At 37.5% G+C, this 18,763-nt stretch overlaps 1 protein-coding gene across 2 annotated transcripts in view; it reads left to right on the top strand.

Annotated features, from left to right (window-relative positions):
- The window catches only part of Uggt1 (UDP-glucose glycoprotein glucosyltransferase 1), a 112,288-nt gene that overhangs the window by 23,409 nt on the left and 70,116 nt on the right, over nucleotides 1-18,763 (top strand). For both annotated transcript variants that reach the window (XM_090343007.1, XM_090343006.1), the window contains exons 6-13: nucleotides 2,545-2,719; nucleotides 4,593-4,689; nucleotides 6,227-6,305; nucleotides 10,480-10,580; nucleotides 12,022-12,121; nucleotides 15,835-15,895; nucleotides 17,304-17,395; nucleotides 18,550-18,700. In XM_090343007.1, coding sequence (XP_090199133.1) covers nucleotides 2,545-2,719; nucleotides 4,593-4,689; nucleotides 6,227-6,305; nucleotides 10,480-10,580; nucleotides 12,022-12,121; nucleotides 15,835-15,895; nucleotides 17,304-17,395; nucleotides 18,550-18,700 — 856 coding nt within the window. The remainder of the gene's footprint in view (nucleotides 1-2,544; nucleotides 2,720-4,592; nucleotides 4,690-6,226; nucleotides 6,306-10,479; nucleotides 10,581-12,021; nucleotides 12,122-15,834; nucleotides 15,896-17,303; nucleotides 17,396-18,549; nucleotides 18,701-18,763) is intronic.

Raw genomic sequence — 18,763 nt, 5'->3', positions numbered from 1 at the left:
GTCCTGGGCTTGAGCTCAGGGCCTGAGCACTGTCCTTGGACTTTCTCAAGGCTAGAGCTCTACCACTTGAGCCTCAGCACCACTTCCGGCTTTTTTCTATGTATGTGGTGCTGAGGAATCGAACCCGGGTCTTTGTGCAAGCTAGGCAGGCACTCTACCACTAGGCCAAACTCCCGGCCTAATTTTGTTTGTTTCTTTGTTTTCCTTTTTCTGGTTCTTTGTCTTTGTCTCTTGTCTCATTCTCTTAAGCTTTTGCCTTAAGCTTTTGCTTGGCTTTCTTGCTTATAGGTAGAATTCTACTTGAGTTATGGCTCCAGTCTATCATTTTGTTGCTTAGTTGGAGATGGACTCTCCAACTTGGCTGCCTAGGCTGGCTTTGAACTATGACCCTCCAAGTCTTAGCTTCCTGAGTCGCTGGAATTATATATTTGAGCCATCAAAACCTGTTTTTGCCAGCTTATTTTTGGAAGAAGGTCTTTATTTTGTGTCTGGATGTGTGCCCAGACTGTTGTCTTCCTATTTTTCACTTCCCTTTGAAGCTGTGACAGATGCATACCACCATTTTCAACTCCTTTAGTAAAATATTACCTCATGCATTGGGCTGTTCTGGCTTGGCTGATAAAGAACTGTGATCATCCTTTTCTCAGTCTTTCACTTAACTGGGTTGACAAGCTACAGTGCTCAACTGTTGGTTGAGAAAGGAGTCTTGTGAACTTCTCTGTCTAGGCTGGCCTAAACCATGGGATTTCTCATGTCAATCTCCAGAGTGGCTAGGTAAGAGGTGTGAGCCACAAATACCCAGCTAAGAGTCTCCTTGGGAACATTGTTTAATATTTGTCCTTTACCTACCAGATACCATTTGTGTTTATTATTCAGGGTGGCCACCAATAAACACTATGTACTCTAAGGGATAAGGTATAAACATTTGAAAATGGCTGTGTGGTAAAGGGGAAACACAAATGATGGCTTGCTAATTCTTTAAAAACTTTGGTTTTGATTTAGTTTGTTACAGCTATAATGTAGACATCTATAAAGAAATGAATGCTGATACCTCCTCTTAGGAGAGGTGGTAGCTACTTTTAGTAGCTTGCCGTTAATTCTGGTAGATTTTTTTTATGGATTTAAATTTGTACAAGTAGGTTTTTTTTTTTTCTTTTTTGGTAGGTTTGTTTTTGCATGGGACACTTTTCTATGTAGCACATATGAGCATATGAGTGTACCTCAGTATTTTTAGCACATGCATATTCTATGTAGGAATGCTTTACTTTTTAAAGTCATTTTTATTTTTTGCTGTTAAAATGAACATCTTTATTCATGTCTTTGCCTTTTGTTAAGTAGTTTTATCATAGCAGGGATTGGTAAGTTATACGTTAAGATTTATCAGTATCTCAACCACACGTGGTAGTACAGGCCTATAATTTCAGCTACTTGAGAGGACTGTGTTTCAAGTCCAGCCCATGAAAATGGTTTAAAAGACCCCCAGCACAACCAACAATCTAGGTATAGTATTCTTCATTTATAATCCCAGTTTCTAGGAGGCAGAGGTAGGCCTTGTTCTGGCCTTGGTCAAGAAAATACTGGTTTGTTTCTGAAAAATAACTGGAGCATAAAAGCTGTGGCTGAGGCCGGGAGTTTGGCCTAGTGGTAGAGTGCTTGCCTAACATGCACAAAGACTCGGGTTCGATTCTTCGGTACCATATATATAGAAAAAACTGGAAGTGGTGATGTGGCTCAAGTGGTAGGGGTCTAGCCTTGAGAAATCCCAAGTACAGTGCTCAGTCCCCAGGACTGGCAAAAAAAACCCCAAAAAACAAAAAAAAATCTTTTAAATATCTTGATATTAAATGTTACTCTTAGCAAAGAATTTGGGGGGAAGGTTTAAAATTTATTAGGAAATCTGAAGTATTAATTTAATTATTAGGATGATCATGATAGTAAAAAATGGCAAATTATATGCTCAAAGTTAGCCTCTTTTTTTTTTTTTTTTGGCCAGTCCTAGGCTTGTACTCAGGGCCTGAGCACTGTCCTTGAACTTTCTCAAGGCTAGAGCTCTACCACTTGAGCTCCAGCATCACTTCTGGCTTTTTTCTATGTCTGTGTTACTGAGGAATCGAACCCGGGTCTTCTAGCATGCTAGGCAAGCACTCTACCACAAGGCCAAACTCCCGGCAGCCTCTGTTTTGTATATTAGTTGTACTGACATTTTCAGATAAAGGGACAATCTCTGTAAGATAAAAAGCTATACTATAGCTTGAATACTGTAGAACTTGGATATGTATTGCATTTTTAGTTATTTTCTTCTCCAGAAATTGGTAAAAATTATTAAAGTCTGCATTTTAGAGTTAGTATTTATGTAATGCACTTTCATTTTTTTGTAATCATGCACAAGATTCTAAGTAAAGACTATATAAGACTGTGATACCTTTTGTATTTTGATGCTTGTACATCTTCACTTAAATTATGGCAGCTGTATTTTATTCTGGTTCTTAGTGTTCAAATATTTTTGTAGGTTGAAAATTTTAATCTATTAATGTTTATTTCCAGGCCCAAACCTTTACTCTTCAAAGGAGATCACAGATATCCCTCATCTAATCCTGAGAGCCCTATAGTGATTTTCTACTCTGAGATTGGCTATGAAGAATTTTCTAATTACCACAAACAACTGATATCAAAAAGCAATGCAGGCAAAATAAATTATGTATTCAGACATTATATATCTGTAAGTACTGACTTACTTTGCCACTGTTACAATCTTAGTACATAAACTACAATTTCCCTCTTTACCCACTAATTTAATTACTTGAAGTACTTTTTTTTGAGAAATCTAGTACTTCCCATCAGATTTTTTTTTTTTTTTTTTTTTTTTTGGTGGGTCATGAGACTTGAACTTGGCCTGGGCACTGTCCCTGAGTTCTTCAGCTCAAGGCTACCACCCTACCCTTGAGCCAAGCCCTACTTCCTGTTTTCTAGAGGTTAATTGGAGATAAGAGTCTCAAGTCATTTTGTGCCTGGGCTGGCTTTGAACGTTGATCCTCAGATCTCAGCCTACTGAGTAGCTAGGATTACAGATGTGAGCCACCATGCCAGGCTTGAATTCATTTACTTTCTGCACTTTGTTTTCCTTTTCCTTTGTTACCTTTTCTTTTGATAAGAGGGGAATTTTTTTTTAAGAGGTGAAATCAGACAGAATTAATTAGAAATTAAACTTATTGTAACGTTTAGTATATAAAATGTATATATAGTCATGATACTTTTTTTTCTTTCCATATATTTTTATTATAATTAATAGAATGGTTACATTATATTCACCAGATAGAGGGTTCATTATTTCACATTCATTGATACCCTTTCTTATGTCTTGGTCCCCATTTCCCTCCCCCAACCCTCACCCCTCATCTTGTTTTCCCCCCTTCCCTATTCGATTTCAAATAACCAACTATGCATATATCCAATATATCAGATTACAAGGTGAAATACTGTAAGAATATGAGATAACCAAGGAACAGCAAAAGAGATGAGAGATAACATAGTACATTAAGGACAACAATCACTCATTATATGGCTTTTGTTTCTATATCCTGGAGGTCCTTTCATTTAGTGTCATACTATATGGTCTTATGTATCTAGATTTTGTTCTATTGTAAATCTCTGCTAGGAGAGCCCAAGGTTTCTACTGATTATGACAAATGAGGGAAACCATTGAGCCTATGTTTTTTTGAGTCTGGCTTACTTCACTTAATATGATTTTTTTCTAAGTCTTTCCATTTCCTAACAAATGGGGCAATGTCATTCTTTCTGAAAGCAGCATAGAATTCCATTGTGTATAAATACCACATCTTGTTGATCCACTCATCAACAGAGGGGCATCTGGGTTTAGCCTGACACTCTTATTGCTACTAAAGTCCAAAGCCAGCCTGTGCAAAAATGTTCCCTTGAGACTCTTTATCTCCTATTAACCACTAACAAAAAAATGGGAAATGGAATTGTGACTCAAAGTGGTAGAGCTCCACCCTTGAGCAAAAGAGTTCAGTTACAGTGTCCAGGTGCTGAGTTCAAGCCCTGTGACCAAGATGGGGAAAAAGGCAGAAGTGGAGCCGTGGCTTAAGTGATAGAGCACTAGCCTAGAGTATAAAAGCTCAGGGACTGCACCTGGCACAGAGTTCAAGCCCCAGCCAGGACTAGCAATAAATAAATAAATAATATAAATACTGTTAGCCTTCAAAGTTTGTATGGCATAATAAATTTAGTAAGTATTGAGTGGCAAGTCTGTGTAAGTAAGAAAAAAAAATTAGGGGCCAGGAGTTGCAAAAGGATAGCAACTGTAATGAAAATTAGAATTTTCGAGAGAGAGAAATTAAACTTTGAATTGATTTTTTTTCCAAAAATTAATGCGTTTTAGTAGTAGGTAGTAGGTAATTTTATTTCTGTTGATAGTTAGTGAACTGTCTTAAACACAAAAGAGAAAAAAGATACTTTGAGTGTACAGTTCTAGGTGATGGTAACTAGATGTAATGTTAAGGTTGCATTGAGTGTCTTGTTACTTACATTGAGTACCCTGTAACTCGATGATTGTATAATACTTGTATTTGCAGAATCCCAAAAAAGAACCAGTTTACCTCTCTGGCTATGGTGTGGAACTGGCCATTAAGAGCACTGAATACAAAGCCAAGGATGATACTCAGGTGAAAGGTGAATTTGTAAAAATAAGATGAAGGTGCTTTTTAAAAATATGAGTTAATTTATAATTTGTTTCCATGATGAGAAAGAAAATATTTAGGTGTATGATGAGCCAGTCTTTGAGTCCTGGTTATGTTATGTTGGAGTGAGAGATTTTCCACAAACTTGCTAGGTTTTAATTTACTTATTTGTAAAACACAGGTAATAATATATTCTCCAAGTATTTGGGAGAAGATACCTAAGTAAATAATTTATCTGGACATGGTGGCACATGTCTGTAATTCTACTACTTTGGAAGATGAGATAAGAAGATCATGAGTTGAAGGCATAGTGAGACCCTGTGTCAAAAACAAAGCCAAAAACGATGACAAAAAAAAAAATAGTGTCAACAGCAACAGCAATAAAACAAAAAACACAAGAGAATTTAGAACTGTTTCCAGCCAGGCATGTATGGCTTGTGCCTATAATCCTAGCTCTACAGCAAGGCTAGATAAGTTCATGAAGTATTTGCCTGTCATCTTGGGAAGCTGAGATTGGGAAGATCTGTGCTCCAAGATAGTCCATACAGAAAAGTTTCAAGACTCTCATCTCAGCAGAGGGAAGCTGGATGTGATGGTATTTGCCTGTCATCTCAACAACGAGATGCCTAAAATAGGCAGACCCTGGAAAAGCTGTGCATCCACACAGGAAGAGAGACCCTATCTTAAAAAATAATCAGAAAAAAACAGAGCTGGAGTTGTGTCTCAGTATAGAGTATCTGCCAAACAAGCACAAGACCTAAGTTGAAACCCTAGTACTAACCAAACAAATTTATCTTTGTTTTTTGCACAAAAGCATTTAGGAAATAGTAATGTTGTTGATGTTATATGGTTTGCAAATAGACCAATGTTTGTGGTTCTAATGTGAAAAATCTTAAATTATAAAGAACAGTTTCATATCGTATTATTTTGTGTACTTAGAACTGTTTACTCTAGAGTCTTCCTGTTGTAATATTGTGTTTGGGATTCATTATTTCAACCACAAATTTGTGCTGTCTTTTTCTTTCTTTGCTTTTTTTCCCTGAGACTGGGACTTGAAATTGGGATCAAGTCTACCAACTGAGCCATGTCTTCAACCCCCTATTTCATCCTTTTAATTTTATTTTAAACATAAAAATGATTAGCATATGAAGTTAAGCAAATGAAAAATAAACTAAACCTCACCATTTTGTTTTTTCAGTTATTTTTAGAATTAAGTTACCTAATTGAAAATCTTACCGAATTTTAACTTTGAGAAATCATTTGTTCATGATACTTAAAGCTATTAATTTTGAAATTTTAGTTTGGAAAGTTTTCTTATGTTTAAAGGAAAAATAAGGAAGTGTTAAAACATTTTTATTCTGTTTGTTTAATGGCCCATTGAAAAATGTTAATTAGGATATTAACATGTTAAGTGGTACTGTAATTTCAGGTGCTTCTGACATTTTCTTCTGTATTCAGATTTTATGAGGTAATTAACATTTTTATTTCTTATCTAAACCATTAAACATTTATTTATTATGTATGTATAGGAACTGAAGTGAATACCACAGTAATTGGTGAAAATGATCCTATTGATGAAGTTCAGGGATTCCTCTTTGGAAAATTAAGGTATATATGCATTTTACTTATCTTTGAAAATGTCCTTTATTCTGCTTAAACCTTAAGGCTTACTTGCATTCCTAGAATAATCTTTCTCCTTGTTGTCTGACTTACCAACATGCATCATTAACAGTGCTTGGTGAAGTTTTAAGTTTCCAGTAGTTTAAGTGGCTTACAAGTATATCTTTTTTTTGTTGTTGTTTTTACCCTTTTTTAGTTTTATTTTAAAATGTATTTTTATTATTATTAGGATGTTGTACAGAGCGCTTACCATTTCCTAAGTCAGGCAATGAATATAATTCTTTTTACACAATGTCACCCCTTACTTTTCTTTCCTCCAGTTTTCCCTTTCTGTCCTTGCCCAAGTATTGTTCATTTTTATATAGTGCGAACTAATTACCGTGACGTTTAAGCAAAGAAAAGGGCCAGGTGCCTATAGTCCTAGCTACTAAAGAGGTTGAGATCTTAGGATCATGGATTGAAGCCAACTGGAGGAGTAAAGTTAATCTCCAATTAACTACCAGAAAACTTAAATGGAGCTGTGGTTCAGTGGTAGAGTACTAACTTTCAGCAAAATGCTCAGGGATGAGCACCCAGTCCCTTGAGTCCAAACCCCTTGACTGATAAAACAATAAAGAAAGAAAAATAAAAGAAGAAAAGAGACCTTCACATTTTGACTTGTTTTTTTCACTTAAGGGCAGGTGTTCTACCTCTGAGCCACAACTCTACTTCCAGTTTTTGTTTTTTTTTTTGTGGCAAATCCTGGGCTTGAACTTAGGACCTAAGCACTGCCCTTGGACTTTCTCAAGGATAGAGCTCTAATTCTTGAGACATAACACCACTTCCGGTTTTCTAGTGATTAGTTAGAGATAACTTTTGTGCCTGGCCTGGCTTTGAACCAAGATACTCAGATCTCAACCTCCTGAGTAGCTAGAGACGTGAGCCACTGACGCTAGGCCTTGGGAAATGTTTTAATGACTAAATTATTTTACAATTCTGTAACCATTTTATGAAAGCATCATAGAATGTTAGAATAGAAAAATTCTTTTATTTTAAATGTTGCAGTTATTCTACCATGGCTTAGTAGCACTGAATTTTGCTTTATTTTGAAATTGCAGGTAGAACATCTATAGTGTGATTATGATTATAATTATTATTAATGTGATACCTGGATTTAAAGTCAGAGCTTTGTGCTTGTAAAGCAGGCACTGTACTACTTTAACCATGTGTCTAGTAGTTATTTTGGAAGTGAAATTTAATGAAGTTTTCTGCTGGCCTTGAACCACAGTCTTCTAGATTTTAGCCTCCTGAGTAGATAGGATTATAGGCATGAGCCTTTATCATCTGGCATTTTTTTCTAACTGGCATAAGAATTGTGTATCTAAACTTGGCTTTGATATTTGGCTAACCAGATTAATAATTAACCATATTAAAAATTCAGGTAGTGATATTTTAGTTTCCAAGTTGAATTAATGTTGACATATTAAGTTAATCCTATGTTTATGTACAGTTCTTATTTATGATCAGTTTTAGTCTCAATATGTAATCAAGGTCTATTTTCAGTTGGCCCAGCTTTTCAGAATTCCTTTTTATGTCATTTTTAAAAAATGTTATTCAGATTGTATATATTCTCTGCACAAAAGCATCATGTATTGAAGATGTAGTAGTTATTTAGCTATCTAAAGTAATTCAACCATTTTTGATATTCTGTTGTGAATAACTTAATATTAGCTGATTGGAAATAGATTGGAACATGAAGGATTTGAGTGCATATTTTTAAAATTTCTGCATATTGAATTTAAGAAATTTTAAGTTTCTAGCATTTAAGTGAACAAAGTTAAACTCTTAGTTATCTACCTCTCCGACCAAAATATTGTATCAATGATACATACTTTATTGGCTATATGTGGATTGTTCTGTATTACAAGAGACTACCATATAATGGTTAGTCTGAATTACACGCATTTAAACTAAGAAATTTGAGAATTTGAGGTGAAATAAATTATCTTGGGGCAGGTAGCAGTTTTCTTTTACCAACTTTAGTTTGAAAAATTAAAAAGATCAGGGAAACTACATAAAATCATATATGTATACAAATATTCACTACCCAGAATAGATTGTTGTATACTTGTTTTTGCATTCCAAAAAACTACCAGGTTTTCTTTGGTTTTTCCCAGTACAAGTTCTCTTGTTTTTGTTGTTTTTTTCAATTTAATAGTAGGACAGGTCAGTAAAACAGGTCAGTAGATAAAGTTGAAGTCCCCTATTGCCCATTTTGTCTTGTTTTTTTTTTTTCCTTCCTATAAGGAATTATTTTTCCTTCCTATAAGGAATTATTATTATAGTGATTTGTCATTTTTTGTTTTAAGACAAGGTTTCACCATAATCATAGGCCAACGTGGCTGAATCATAATTATCTTGTATTCTGGGGGAGTAATTGTAGCATGATTTATCTTTTAGTCTATAAAATTGCAATTTTTGAACTAATTATTTTTTAATTAATTTTTTGTTTTGCCTGAGCCCAGGACTTGAATTTGTCACCTGATGCTTTTGGTCATTGGCAACACTCCTTTTTTTTTGGTCCATCATGGGGCTTGAATTCTGGGCCTGGGCACTGTCCCTGAGCTCTTTAGGTCAAGGCTACTGTCCTACCTCTTGAGCAACAGCACCACTTCCAGTTTTTCTAGTGGTTAATTGGAGATGAGAATCTCATAGTCTTTAGTGCCTGGGCTGGCTTTGAACTGTAATTCTCAGATCTCAGCCTCTAGAGTAGCTAGGATTTTAGGTTTGAGCCACCATGCTTGTCTTGCAAGCACTCTTAACAACTGAGCCAGGCCTCCAAATCACTGAAATGATAATATTCCTTTTTTCCTGGCAGTATTGGGGTTTGAACTCAGGACCTTATGCTTTCTAGAAAGATATTATACTACCAAAATACATCTTCAGCCCTTAACTTTTCAAAAAATTATATTTTATACAGACAAAATTGTCTATATTGAGGAAATTTTCTTATGATTGGGGTGGGGACATCATGTAGAAATAAGTTGGTGCCCTTTTTTTGATTTATCACTCATTTAATTTTTAAAACTGAAAAATATACAAATTTTCTTTTTAGAATTAGTTATTATCAATGTGATATACAGAGGGAGCTCAGTTACATAAATTGAGAAAATAATGCATTTCTTTCTGGACAATGTCACCCTTTCTCCTGCTGAATCCCAGCTTTTCCCTCCTATGCCCATCCAGAAGTTGTAGCTTTTTTTTTTTTTTTTTTAAAATGTCAGGGTAATGTATAGATGAGCTACAGTTACATTCTCCAGGGAGTAGGGGCATTACTTCTCACACATTGATACCCTTTCTCATATTTTTATCCTCATTTCCTTTCCCTTACCCCCTTCCAATCATCTTGTTTTTCCCCCTTCTCTTTCCTATTTCAAATAAACAAATAAACATATATACAATATACCAGATAACAAAGTCAGATACAGTAATAATATGAGATTAACCAAAGGGCAAAGAAAGAGAAGAATTACATAGTATATTAAGAACAACAATCACACAAGATAAAGCTCTTGTTTGCATTTCCTGGAGATCCTTTCATTTAGTCTCATCCTATATGACCTTATGTATCTAGGTTTTAAGCTATTGTAATCCTCTGCGAGGAGAGTCCTAAGTGTGTACTAATTATTACAAATGAGGGGAACCATTGAACTTAAGTTTCTTTGGGTCTCGCTTACTTCCATAGATACGATTTTTTTCCAAGTCTTTCCATTTCCTTACAAATGGGGCAATGTCATTCTTTCTGATGTCAGCATAGAATTCCATTGTGTATAAGTACCACATCTTCTTGATCCAATCATCTACTGAGGGACATCTGGGTTTGTTCCATATCTTTGCTATGGTAAATAGTGCTGCAATGAACATTGTTGTGCTAGTGTCTTTAGTGTGTCTTTGTTTCTGGACAATTGGGAAATGCCAAGTAGTGGAATTGCTGGATCGTAGGCGAGCTCTATTTTTAGTTTTTTGAGGAACTGCCATACTGCTTTCCATAGTGGTTGAATAAGTTTACACTCCTACCAACGGTGTAGTAGCGATCCCTCCTGAGTTGGTGCCCTTTCTGTCTAAGTGTGTCCTGAGAGAGAAAAGACAATGACAAGAAATAATGACTTTGTGTTTCTGTTAGGGACCTGCATCCTAGCTTGAAGGAACAGTTGAAAGAACTTAGAAAGCATCTTGTGGAAAGCACCAATGAAATGGCACCTTTGAAAGTTTGGCAGTTGCAAGGTATTGGAAATTCAGACATCTTTGCCTATGATTTTTCATAAAATTTTTGGTATTAAGAAAATGCAGAAAACGAGTTTCAGACTATATACATGTGTCTAGTCCTTATGTTTTTATAGCTGTGCATTTCTTTTTAATTTTTATTGTCTTGCTGGTTCTTTGGCTTGAACTCAGGGCCTTGGTACTGTCCTTGAGCTTTTGTGCTCAAGTCTAGCACTCTACCATTTGATTTACAGCCCCACTTCCAGCTTTTTTGATAATTAATTGGAGATAAGAGGCTCATGGTGGAGCCGGGAGTTTGGCCTAGTGGTAGAGTGCTTGCCTAGCATGCACAAAGACCTGGGTTCGATTCATCAGTACCACATGCATAGAAAAAAGCTGGAAGTGGTGCTGAGGCTCAAGTGGTATAGTTTTAGCCTTGAGAAAGTCCAAGGACAGGGCTCAGGCCCTGAGCTCATGGCTTTTCTTGCCTGGGTTGACTTCCAACCATGATCCTCAGATACCAACTAACTGAATAACTAGAATTAGAGACATGAGCCACCAGTACCTGGCTATACTGAATTCTTGGGCGCTATTCCTGAACTTTTTTTTTTTTTTTTATGCTATTGGGTCACCACTTGAACCATAGTTTCACTTCTGGCTTTTTGGAAGTTAATTGGGAAAAAAGGGTCTAATGGATCTTCCTGCTTAGGCTGGCTTTGAACTGTAATCTTCAGATGTCAGCCTCCTGAGTTGCTAGGATTTACAGATATGAGCCACTAGCACCCCGCCAGAACTGACCTTTTTGCATGTTTTTTACACTATGTATCTTGAAAATTGAGGCATGTATGTAGGGGGTAAAAAATGTATGTATATATATATATATGTATATATATATATATATGTACTTTTCTCTTCCAAAGAATGATTTGCCAAGCATTTTTCAACCTAATTTGCTAAATATTTCATGCTGTACTTTTCAGTATATTGTAATCCAAAAGAAGGAAAAAGATTTGTGCTCAAGTTAGCTCGGTAAATGTGTTAGTATGTGTCAGAACTTTATTCACATAGATGAGAAATGGCTCAGAGAAAGTACCAGTGATCCATGAAGTGATTGAAATGGGAAACTGTGACATAGCCTTTCTTTGGAATGGTTGCATTCTAAGGCATTCTTTTTTTTTTTTTTCTTTTTGCCAGTCCTGGGGCTTGAACTCAGGACCTGGGAACTGTCCTTGAGCTTTCTAAGACTAGCACTCTACTTTTTGAGCCACAGCACCACTTCTGGCTTTTTCTATGTATGTGGTAACCAAGGAATTGAACCCAGGGCTTCATGCATGCTAGGCAAGCACTCCTCCCCTGCAAGGCATTCTTTATTACTAAAAAAATAGTGGGATGTAAATATCTTTTTCCTGTATCTCAATGCATTAGGTTCATACCCTCTAATTTATACTTGGTCTTTTTCCAGATCTCAGTTTCCAGACTGCTGCCCGAATCTTGGCTGCTCCTGTGGAATTAGCGTTAGTGGTTATGAAGGATCTTAGTCAGAACTTTCCTACCAAAGCCAGGTAATACACATTAAGGCTTTGAAATGTTCTTTTTAATATTTTATTCAATTATCTTCACACTTATATGCCTAATGATATACTAAAAATATGAGATTTTAGAACATAGTTAAAATTAGGCTAAGGGTTTGTATGTCATAGATAATTATTAATCTATGTAATAAAACATGTCTATATCAAGGCAAAATTGCTTTAAAAGTCAAATTTTACAAACTTGTAACATAAGTCATTGCTAGTCCTGTTCCTCCTCCTCTTCCTCCTCTTCCTCCTCCTCCTCCTTGTCCTCCTCCTTCCTCTGATGGTCCTGGGGCTTGAACTCTGGGCCTAGGAACAGACCCTAAGCTTCTTTTGTTCAAGGCTAACACACTCTTTTGCTTGAGCCACATTGCCACTTTCAGGTCTTTTGAGTAGTTTACTAGAGATAAGAGTCTCATGGACTTTCCTGTCTGGGCTGAGTGCAAGTTGCAATCCTCAGATCTCAGCCTCCTGAGTATGTGGGATCACAGACACGAGTCACCGGCACCTGGCTGTTGTTAGTCTTTGAGTCACTGAATAAAGTGTTTTGACTTTTGATGTGGGGTATTTGTTGATAAATGTAATTTTTGCTATAAGATTTTCAAGCCCTAAAAGTTTTTAGTTTATTATACCACTTAAAGATATGCACAGAAGGTTTCTCCTTGATTTCAGTGCTTTAATTTTTTTTTTTTTTTGCAAATTGCAATGAGTCGTTTATTGACGAACTCAAGCACGGGTCTCTGCGCACTGATAGTCGAGTGCAGACCAGAGGCCCCAAGCACAAGATTACAGCCCCTTTTATACATTTTTTGGTAGGGGGAAGGCCCCAGCAAGTAATAGCAACAAATCAATACGCCACACGGGAAATTTATACTACAATTCCATTAAATGACTGGTGCAATACAAAGCAGGAAAGGGGTCGTGGCTAATCATTGGTCAGTCTAGCTGGCTGTCATTTTAGGAGAATGGTTTTATGCCAGATATGAGTCTAGGGGGATTTCCATGGTAACGGACTTGTGATTGGTTGACATCTGCCCTAGTTTGCTGGCCCTTACAAGTCCGACCTTGTAGGTAGCAGATGGCTACTATCTCTAGCTCCCGGCTTGGAATGTGTATACTCCTTACTACAGTGTAGCTCAGTCAGGGAACCAAGGACAAATGGGTGGTTGTAGATTAGCCACAAGGACAGCAGTTTCATTTCTCAGGATTTTAGCAAGCAGATATACAGAAGCAGAAAGGCAAGTTAAGGAAATACAAGTATAACCATCCAAATGGATACAAGTATGAAAATACAAATGGCTAACATAGGTTTATAGAAAATATATAGATATTTTCTGTGCTCCTCATTCCCCCCCTTTTTTTTTGTCTAGTCAAATCTTTGACTATTTACCTCAATATAAACGGGGTTATGCCAGGTGTATAGGATCATCAGTTTGATAACTCCAACCCTCTTTTTTTACGAAGGATATCATCGTATTAATTACACAAGGGGCAATTAACAATAACATTACAATAATTACCAGTGGGCCAATAATGGCTGAGATTAGAGAAGTTGTCCAGGGGGACCAGTTGTACAGCCTTTCATATTATCCTCAGGACCCCTGTCTCTTTTTTTTTGTTGTTTATCTAGTCTCCTCTTGACAGTTGCCAGACTATTTTATTTTAATTTTTTATTACTCCAGCATGGTTTGTTTAAAAGTGACATCGGGTGATACAAACATCCTTTTTGGGACCCAATAATGTTAAAGTCCGTTTTTCTGGGAATCTGAAAGTCCAAAGTCTTTATATGCTGTCTCCACAGCAGTGATGAATCCAGTAGGTCTTTTTCCACTACCTTTACAGTGGTTGGAGTGCTGGGTATCACAGTGCAGGTACACTTGAATGCCAGGATACTGGAAACCAGACGATGAACATGTCTGTAAATTAACTTGTAAAGCCTGTAAGGACTGCGTCCTTGGGAGATAAAGCTACTCCCATTTGTGAACCATACCAAGTCAGCATCTGGTAGTGGCTGGTCAGTCAAGTCCTCTCGTGTCCCGTGGACTTGTGCCTCTGAGCACAAGTATCTCTGAGCAGTCATGCAATGGGGCCTCCATGTCAGGGTCAGGCAGCAAAGTTGCTGGATTGAGTGTCTGCGGGGCTTGAAAGGAGATTCTAGGCGGGTTGAGCAGCAGACTCTGGTAGTGTGAGAGTCTGGCATTGCTGAGCCATTGGTCAGGTGGTTGTTTTAAAATTCCCTCTATTGCATGGGAGGTGATCACACACGGTTCCTGCCCCATAGTTAGTTTATCTGCATCCTTGACCAGGAGTACAGTGGCAGCGACCATCCTCAGACAAGGCGGCCATCCTGCTGCCACTGGATCTAGTTTTTTTTGATAAGTATGCGACCAGTCTCTTCCAGGGTCCCAGATATTGAGTTAGGACCCCCTTTGCCACTCAACTTCCGTTCATCTACGTGCAGGTGGAAGGGCTTGGTAACATCAGGAAGGCCTAGGGCTGGGACTGACAGCAAGGCAGTCTTTATCTGCTGAAACGCCTGATCAGCCTCCTCTGTCCATTGGTAGGGCACATGATTTTACCTGAAACCGGCTGTTCCTGATGACTCAGTGACCAGGCGTCTGGGTGTCCGGGGGAGAGGCTTCCCGGCCAATGCACCAAATATTGTGCCCAGAAACTTGAAGCGTCCCCTCCCCCTTGAAGCGCCCCCCCCCCCCCACCCCATAGCCAGAGACCAAAGATCAATGCAAATTGCAATGAGTCGTTTATTGACGAACTCAAGCACGGGTCTCTGCGCACTGATAGTCGAGTGCAGACCAGAGGCCGATTTCAGTGCTTTAAAAGTATGAAAAATCTGCTGCTTTAGTTTATTTAGTCTTACCATTTATTAATTTGTTTTTTCTGGTGCTAGTACTGTGACATGAACTCAGCTCCTCTCACTCTTGTTTGCTTTTTTCCTCAATATTATTGCTCTACCACCTGAGCCACAGATCTACTTTTGGCTTTTTTTCTGGTTAATTGGAGATAATAGTCTCGTTGACTTCTCTGAGTGGGGTGGCTTTGAACTATGATTCTCAGACCTCAGCCTTCTGAGTAGCTAGGATTACAGATGTGAGCTAGAGGTGCCTAGCAACATTATTCTTTAGTTGTTATAACTAAGAAGTTCGAAACAGCTACATTTGCTTTAAAATACTAGAAACTGTTTTGTTGGTGTTATATCTTATAGTAATGAAAAATATGCACCTTTGAGAGATGGGGTGTGTGTGTGTGTGTGTGTGTGTGTGCGCGCGCGCGCGCGCGCGCGCGTGTGTATGGTTGAGATTTTTGTCCAGTCTCCCTTTCTCCTTGTTTTTGTAATTAGTTGAACAATATGCTTTATACTTAAAAATAGGTAAATTGTGAGGCATTGTGGCTCATTCTGTAATCTTAGCTAATCAGGAAGCAGAGATCTGAGAATCATGATTGGAAGCCAGCCTAGGACAGTAAAGTCTGTGAGACTTTTATCTCTAATTCATTACCCCCCCCCAAAAAAAAAAAACAAACTGAAGTGGAACTGTACTTCAACTGGTAAAGTGCTAGCCTTGAGAAAAAAAGGGACAGCACTCACGCCCTGAGTTCAAGTTCCAGGACTAACACACACACTAGGTAAATTGAAGAGTTATTTCAAATGCTCAACTGAATAGTCATCATATTTTTTCCTGTAGAGCCATAACAAAAACAGCCGTGAGTTCAGAATTTCGAACTGAAGTGGAAGAGAATCAGAAGGTATCGATCAATGTTAATATGGAACTTTCTACTGTGTCTTTGTTTTTTTTAATTACTGATCATCTGCTTCATCCTGCAGAATTCTGGCATTATAGGCGTGCACTATTCTGTATTTAAAATAACAAATGTGGGATTTAATCAATAGTATTTAATAATGTTATTCTCCTTTTTTTTTTTTTTTTTTTTTGCCAGTCCTGGGCTTGAGCTCAGAGCCTGAGCACTGTCCTTGAACTTTCTTAAGGCTAGAGCTCTACCACTTGAGCCGCAGCACCACTTCCGGCTTTTTTCTATGTATGTGGTAACGAGGAATCAAACCTGGGTCTTTGTGCATGCTAAGCAAGCACTCTACCACTAGGCCAAATTCCTGTCCCATTATTCTCCTTTTATTTGCTGTTGTTGGTGATATTTTTTGGGGGTGGGGTGGGGTGCTAATACTGGCTTAAGTGGCAGAAAAGCTGAGTGAGAGCTTGAGGCCTAAAGTTTAACCTCCAGAACCCTCTTCTCCGGAAAATAAAACCTACATAATAAATATAGAATGTGAAACACTTAAAAATGTTTACAAATCCTAAATCTTTAGTGAGGTGAGTGTTCCCAGATTGAGTCCATCAGCTTAGCATACAATTAGAAGTAGGTATAAACTATATTTGCCCGTTCAAAATTGGTCCTTCCTCCTCTCTGAGGGGTAATGGTATGTGGCCATGGAATTCTTCACTCCTCTGAAAGAATTTCCAGTTTTCAATTGATATGACTCTGCCATTCTCTTGTGGTATACCATATGGTATTTTAAAATGCACACACATTTTGGTATTATTCTTCATTTTTTGCCATGTGGAAGAGCTATGGATTCCCCATTGGGTTTTCCCCCCTTCTATATAATATCAGTCTTTTTATAGAGAACGTTTTTTTTCTTAGCATATTACTGAGGAGTGAAGCGTGCTTAACAGTCTGTCTTCCCTCAGTTCTGGGGTACTAAAGAATTGAGTTCTTTTCCTGGTTGGGATCTGATTAATTTATGTTCCCAACTCTGGAGTGTAATTCTCTGAGGTGTAGGATATACAAGAAACAGTTCCAATTCTTTTCTGAGGTAAGGGTGGGGAGGAGGAATTAAATGGAAAGGAGAACAGCAGAAGCTTGAAAAGTGACTCAACCCTTCACCTTTTTAGCCCTAATGTTGCAGAAAATAACCTCAGAATGAGGGAAGGAGGAGAGGAAAGAGGTGTTTATCCTCTAAGCCAGTAGCTCCAGTCCGTGTTGTATATGCTGAGAGCAGCCTATGGGAGAATATAGAAGGAAATCTTAATCTAGCCTCGAATGTCACAATTTGCATAGATAATAAAGCTTAGAAACAAGAGGTTTTTGTTAAACATACTATCATTTTGTTACAAATATATATATTTTTATCTTTCAGTATTTCAAAGGAACATTAGGATTACAGCCTGGAGATTCGGCTCTCTTTATCAATGGACTCCATATTGACTTAGATACGCAGGATATATTCAGGTATGAATAATATTTTTCTTTTCATGGGGTTTTGTAATAACACACAGCACCTTTTGATGCGTTGAAGTTGACTATTCCTTGATGTGGCTTACCTTTACATTTCCAGAGTACTACAAACTGAATACTTGCTCATTATAAAAATTTGAAATAATATAAAGATTAAGAGCTAAAAAGTAAAATTTCAAACCATCCTTTTGCGTCTCCCTTTCTATTCTTTTTTGCTTCCCCAGAATGCAGTTTTTCCAGACTTTTCTGTGATCGTATATTTATCCCTTTGTAAACTAATACTGACATTGAGATGTTCATTATACATGTATAATGTTTTTGTATTATGTCCTCTCTGTCTCTTTCACATGTGTTACTGGGGATTGAACCCAGGGCTTTGCACTATGGTGTTTTGTTTTTTTTTTAAACTGTGTTAGAGTTCTCTCAGGGCCTAAGCATTGATCATTTAGTGTTCTTGGCTGATGCTCTACTACTTGAACCACATCTCCAGCCCTGTACTTCGCTATTTATTTTGGAGATGGAGTTTTTTGAACTTTTCTTTCCAGGCTGGCTTTGAACCTCCATTCACTGGATGTTAGCCTCCTGAGTAGCCAGGATTATAGGCTTGAGCCACTGGATACCTGGTTTATGGTGTGTTATTTCAGTTTTTTTTTTTTAAGATAATTAAGATTTATAGTATTTTTTTCAGTATGTTGTTTTAATGCCAAATATAGAGAATGAGCCATGCTTTTTAAAAACATGGAATATATGTGTAGGTTAAGGATTATTTCTTCTTCAATCTCTGTTTATACGTAGATAATTTCTATATTCACTGAGAAGCATTTATAAACAGAAACCAAGTTGCATGTCCTACTGTCCTGCGTACTCTTAACAAGATGAAACAAGATAAGAGCACCCTGTTTTGTTTTCTCAACTGGTGTTTGAGGCTGGGGTTTGGCATTGAGTTTGAATTTAGACATTTTTTTCCATGGTGAGAATGTTTTAAATTTTTTTTTTGCTAAGTATCATTAGATTGTGTGTGTGTGTGTGTGTGTGTGTGTGTGTTGAGGAGTGTAATGGATCAAACCGGAAGTCTTACTCATGGTGCTTCCTCATACCACCAAACTAATCTTCAGGTCTCTACTAACCATTGTGTTTTCCTTCCCCAGCCTGTTTGATGTATTGAGGAATGAAGCCCGGGTAATGGAGGGTCTGCACAGGCTAGGTATAGAAGGCCTTTCTCTGCATAATATTCTCAAACTGAACATCCAGCCTTCTGAGGCAGACTATGCAGTAGACATCAGGAGTCCTGCTATTTCCGTGAGTAACAGGCCAGAGGCATTTTGGCCTGGGCTTCTTCATTATCGCCATCTGATTTGTGTT

This window comes from Megascapheus bottae, chromosome 12, assembly GCF_031878675.1.
Source record: "Megascapheus bottae isolate mThoBot1 chromosome 12, mThoBot2.hap1, whole genome shotgun sequence".
Classification (NCBI taxonomy): domain Eukaryota; kingdom Metazoa; phylum Chordata; class Mammalia; order Rodentia; family Geomyidae; genus Megascapheus; species Megascapheus bottae.
This window is presented reverse-complemented; position numbering and strand designations above follow the sequence as displayed.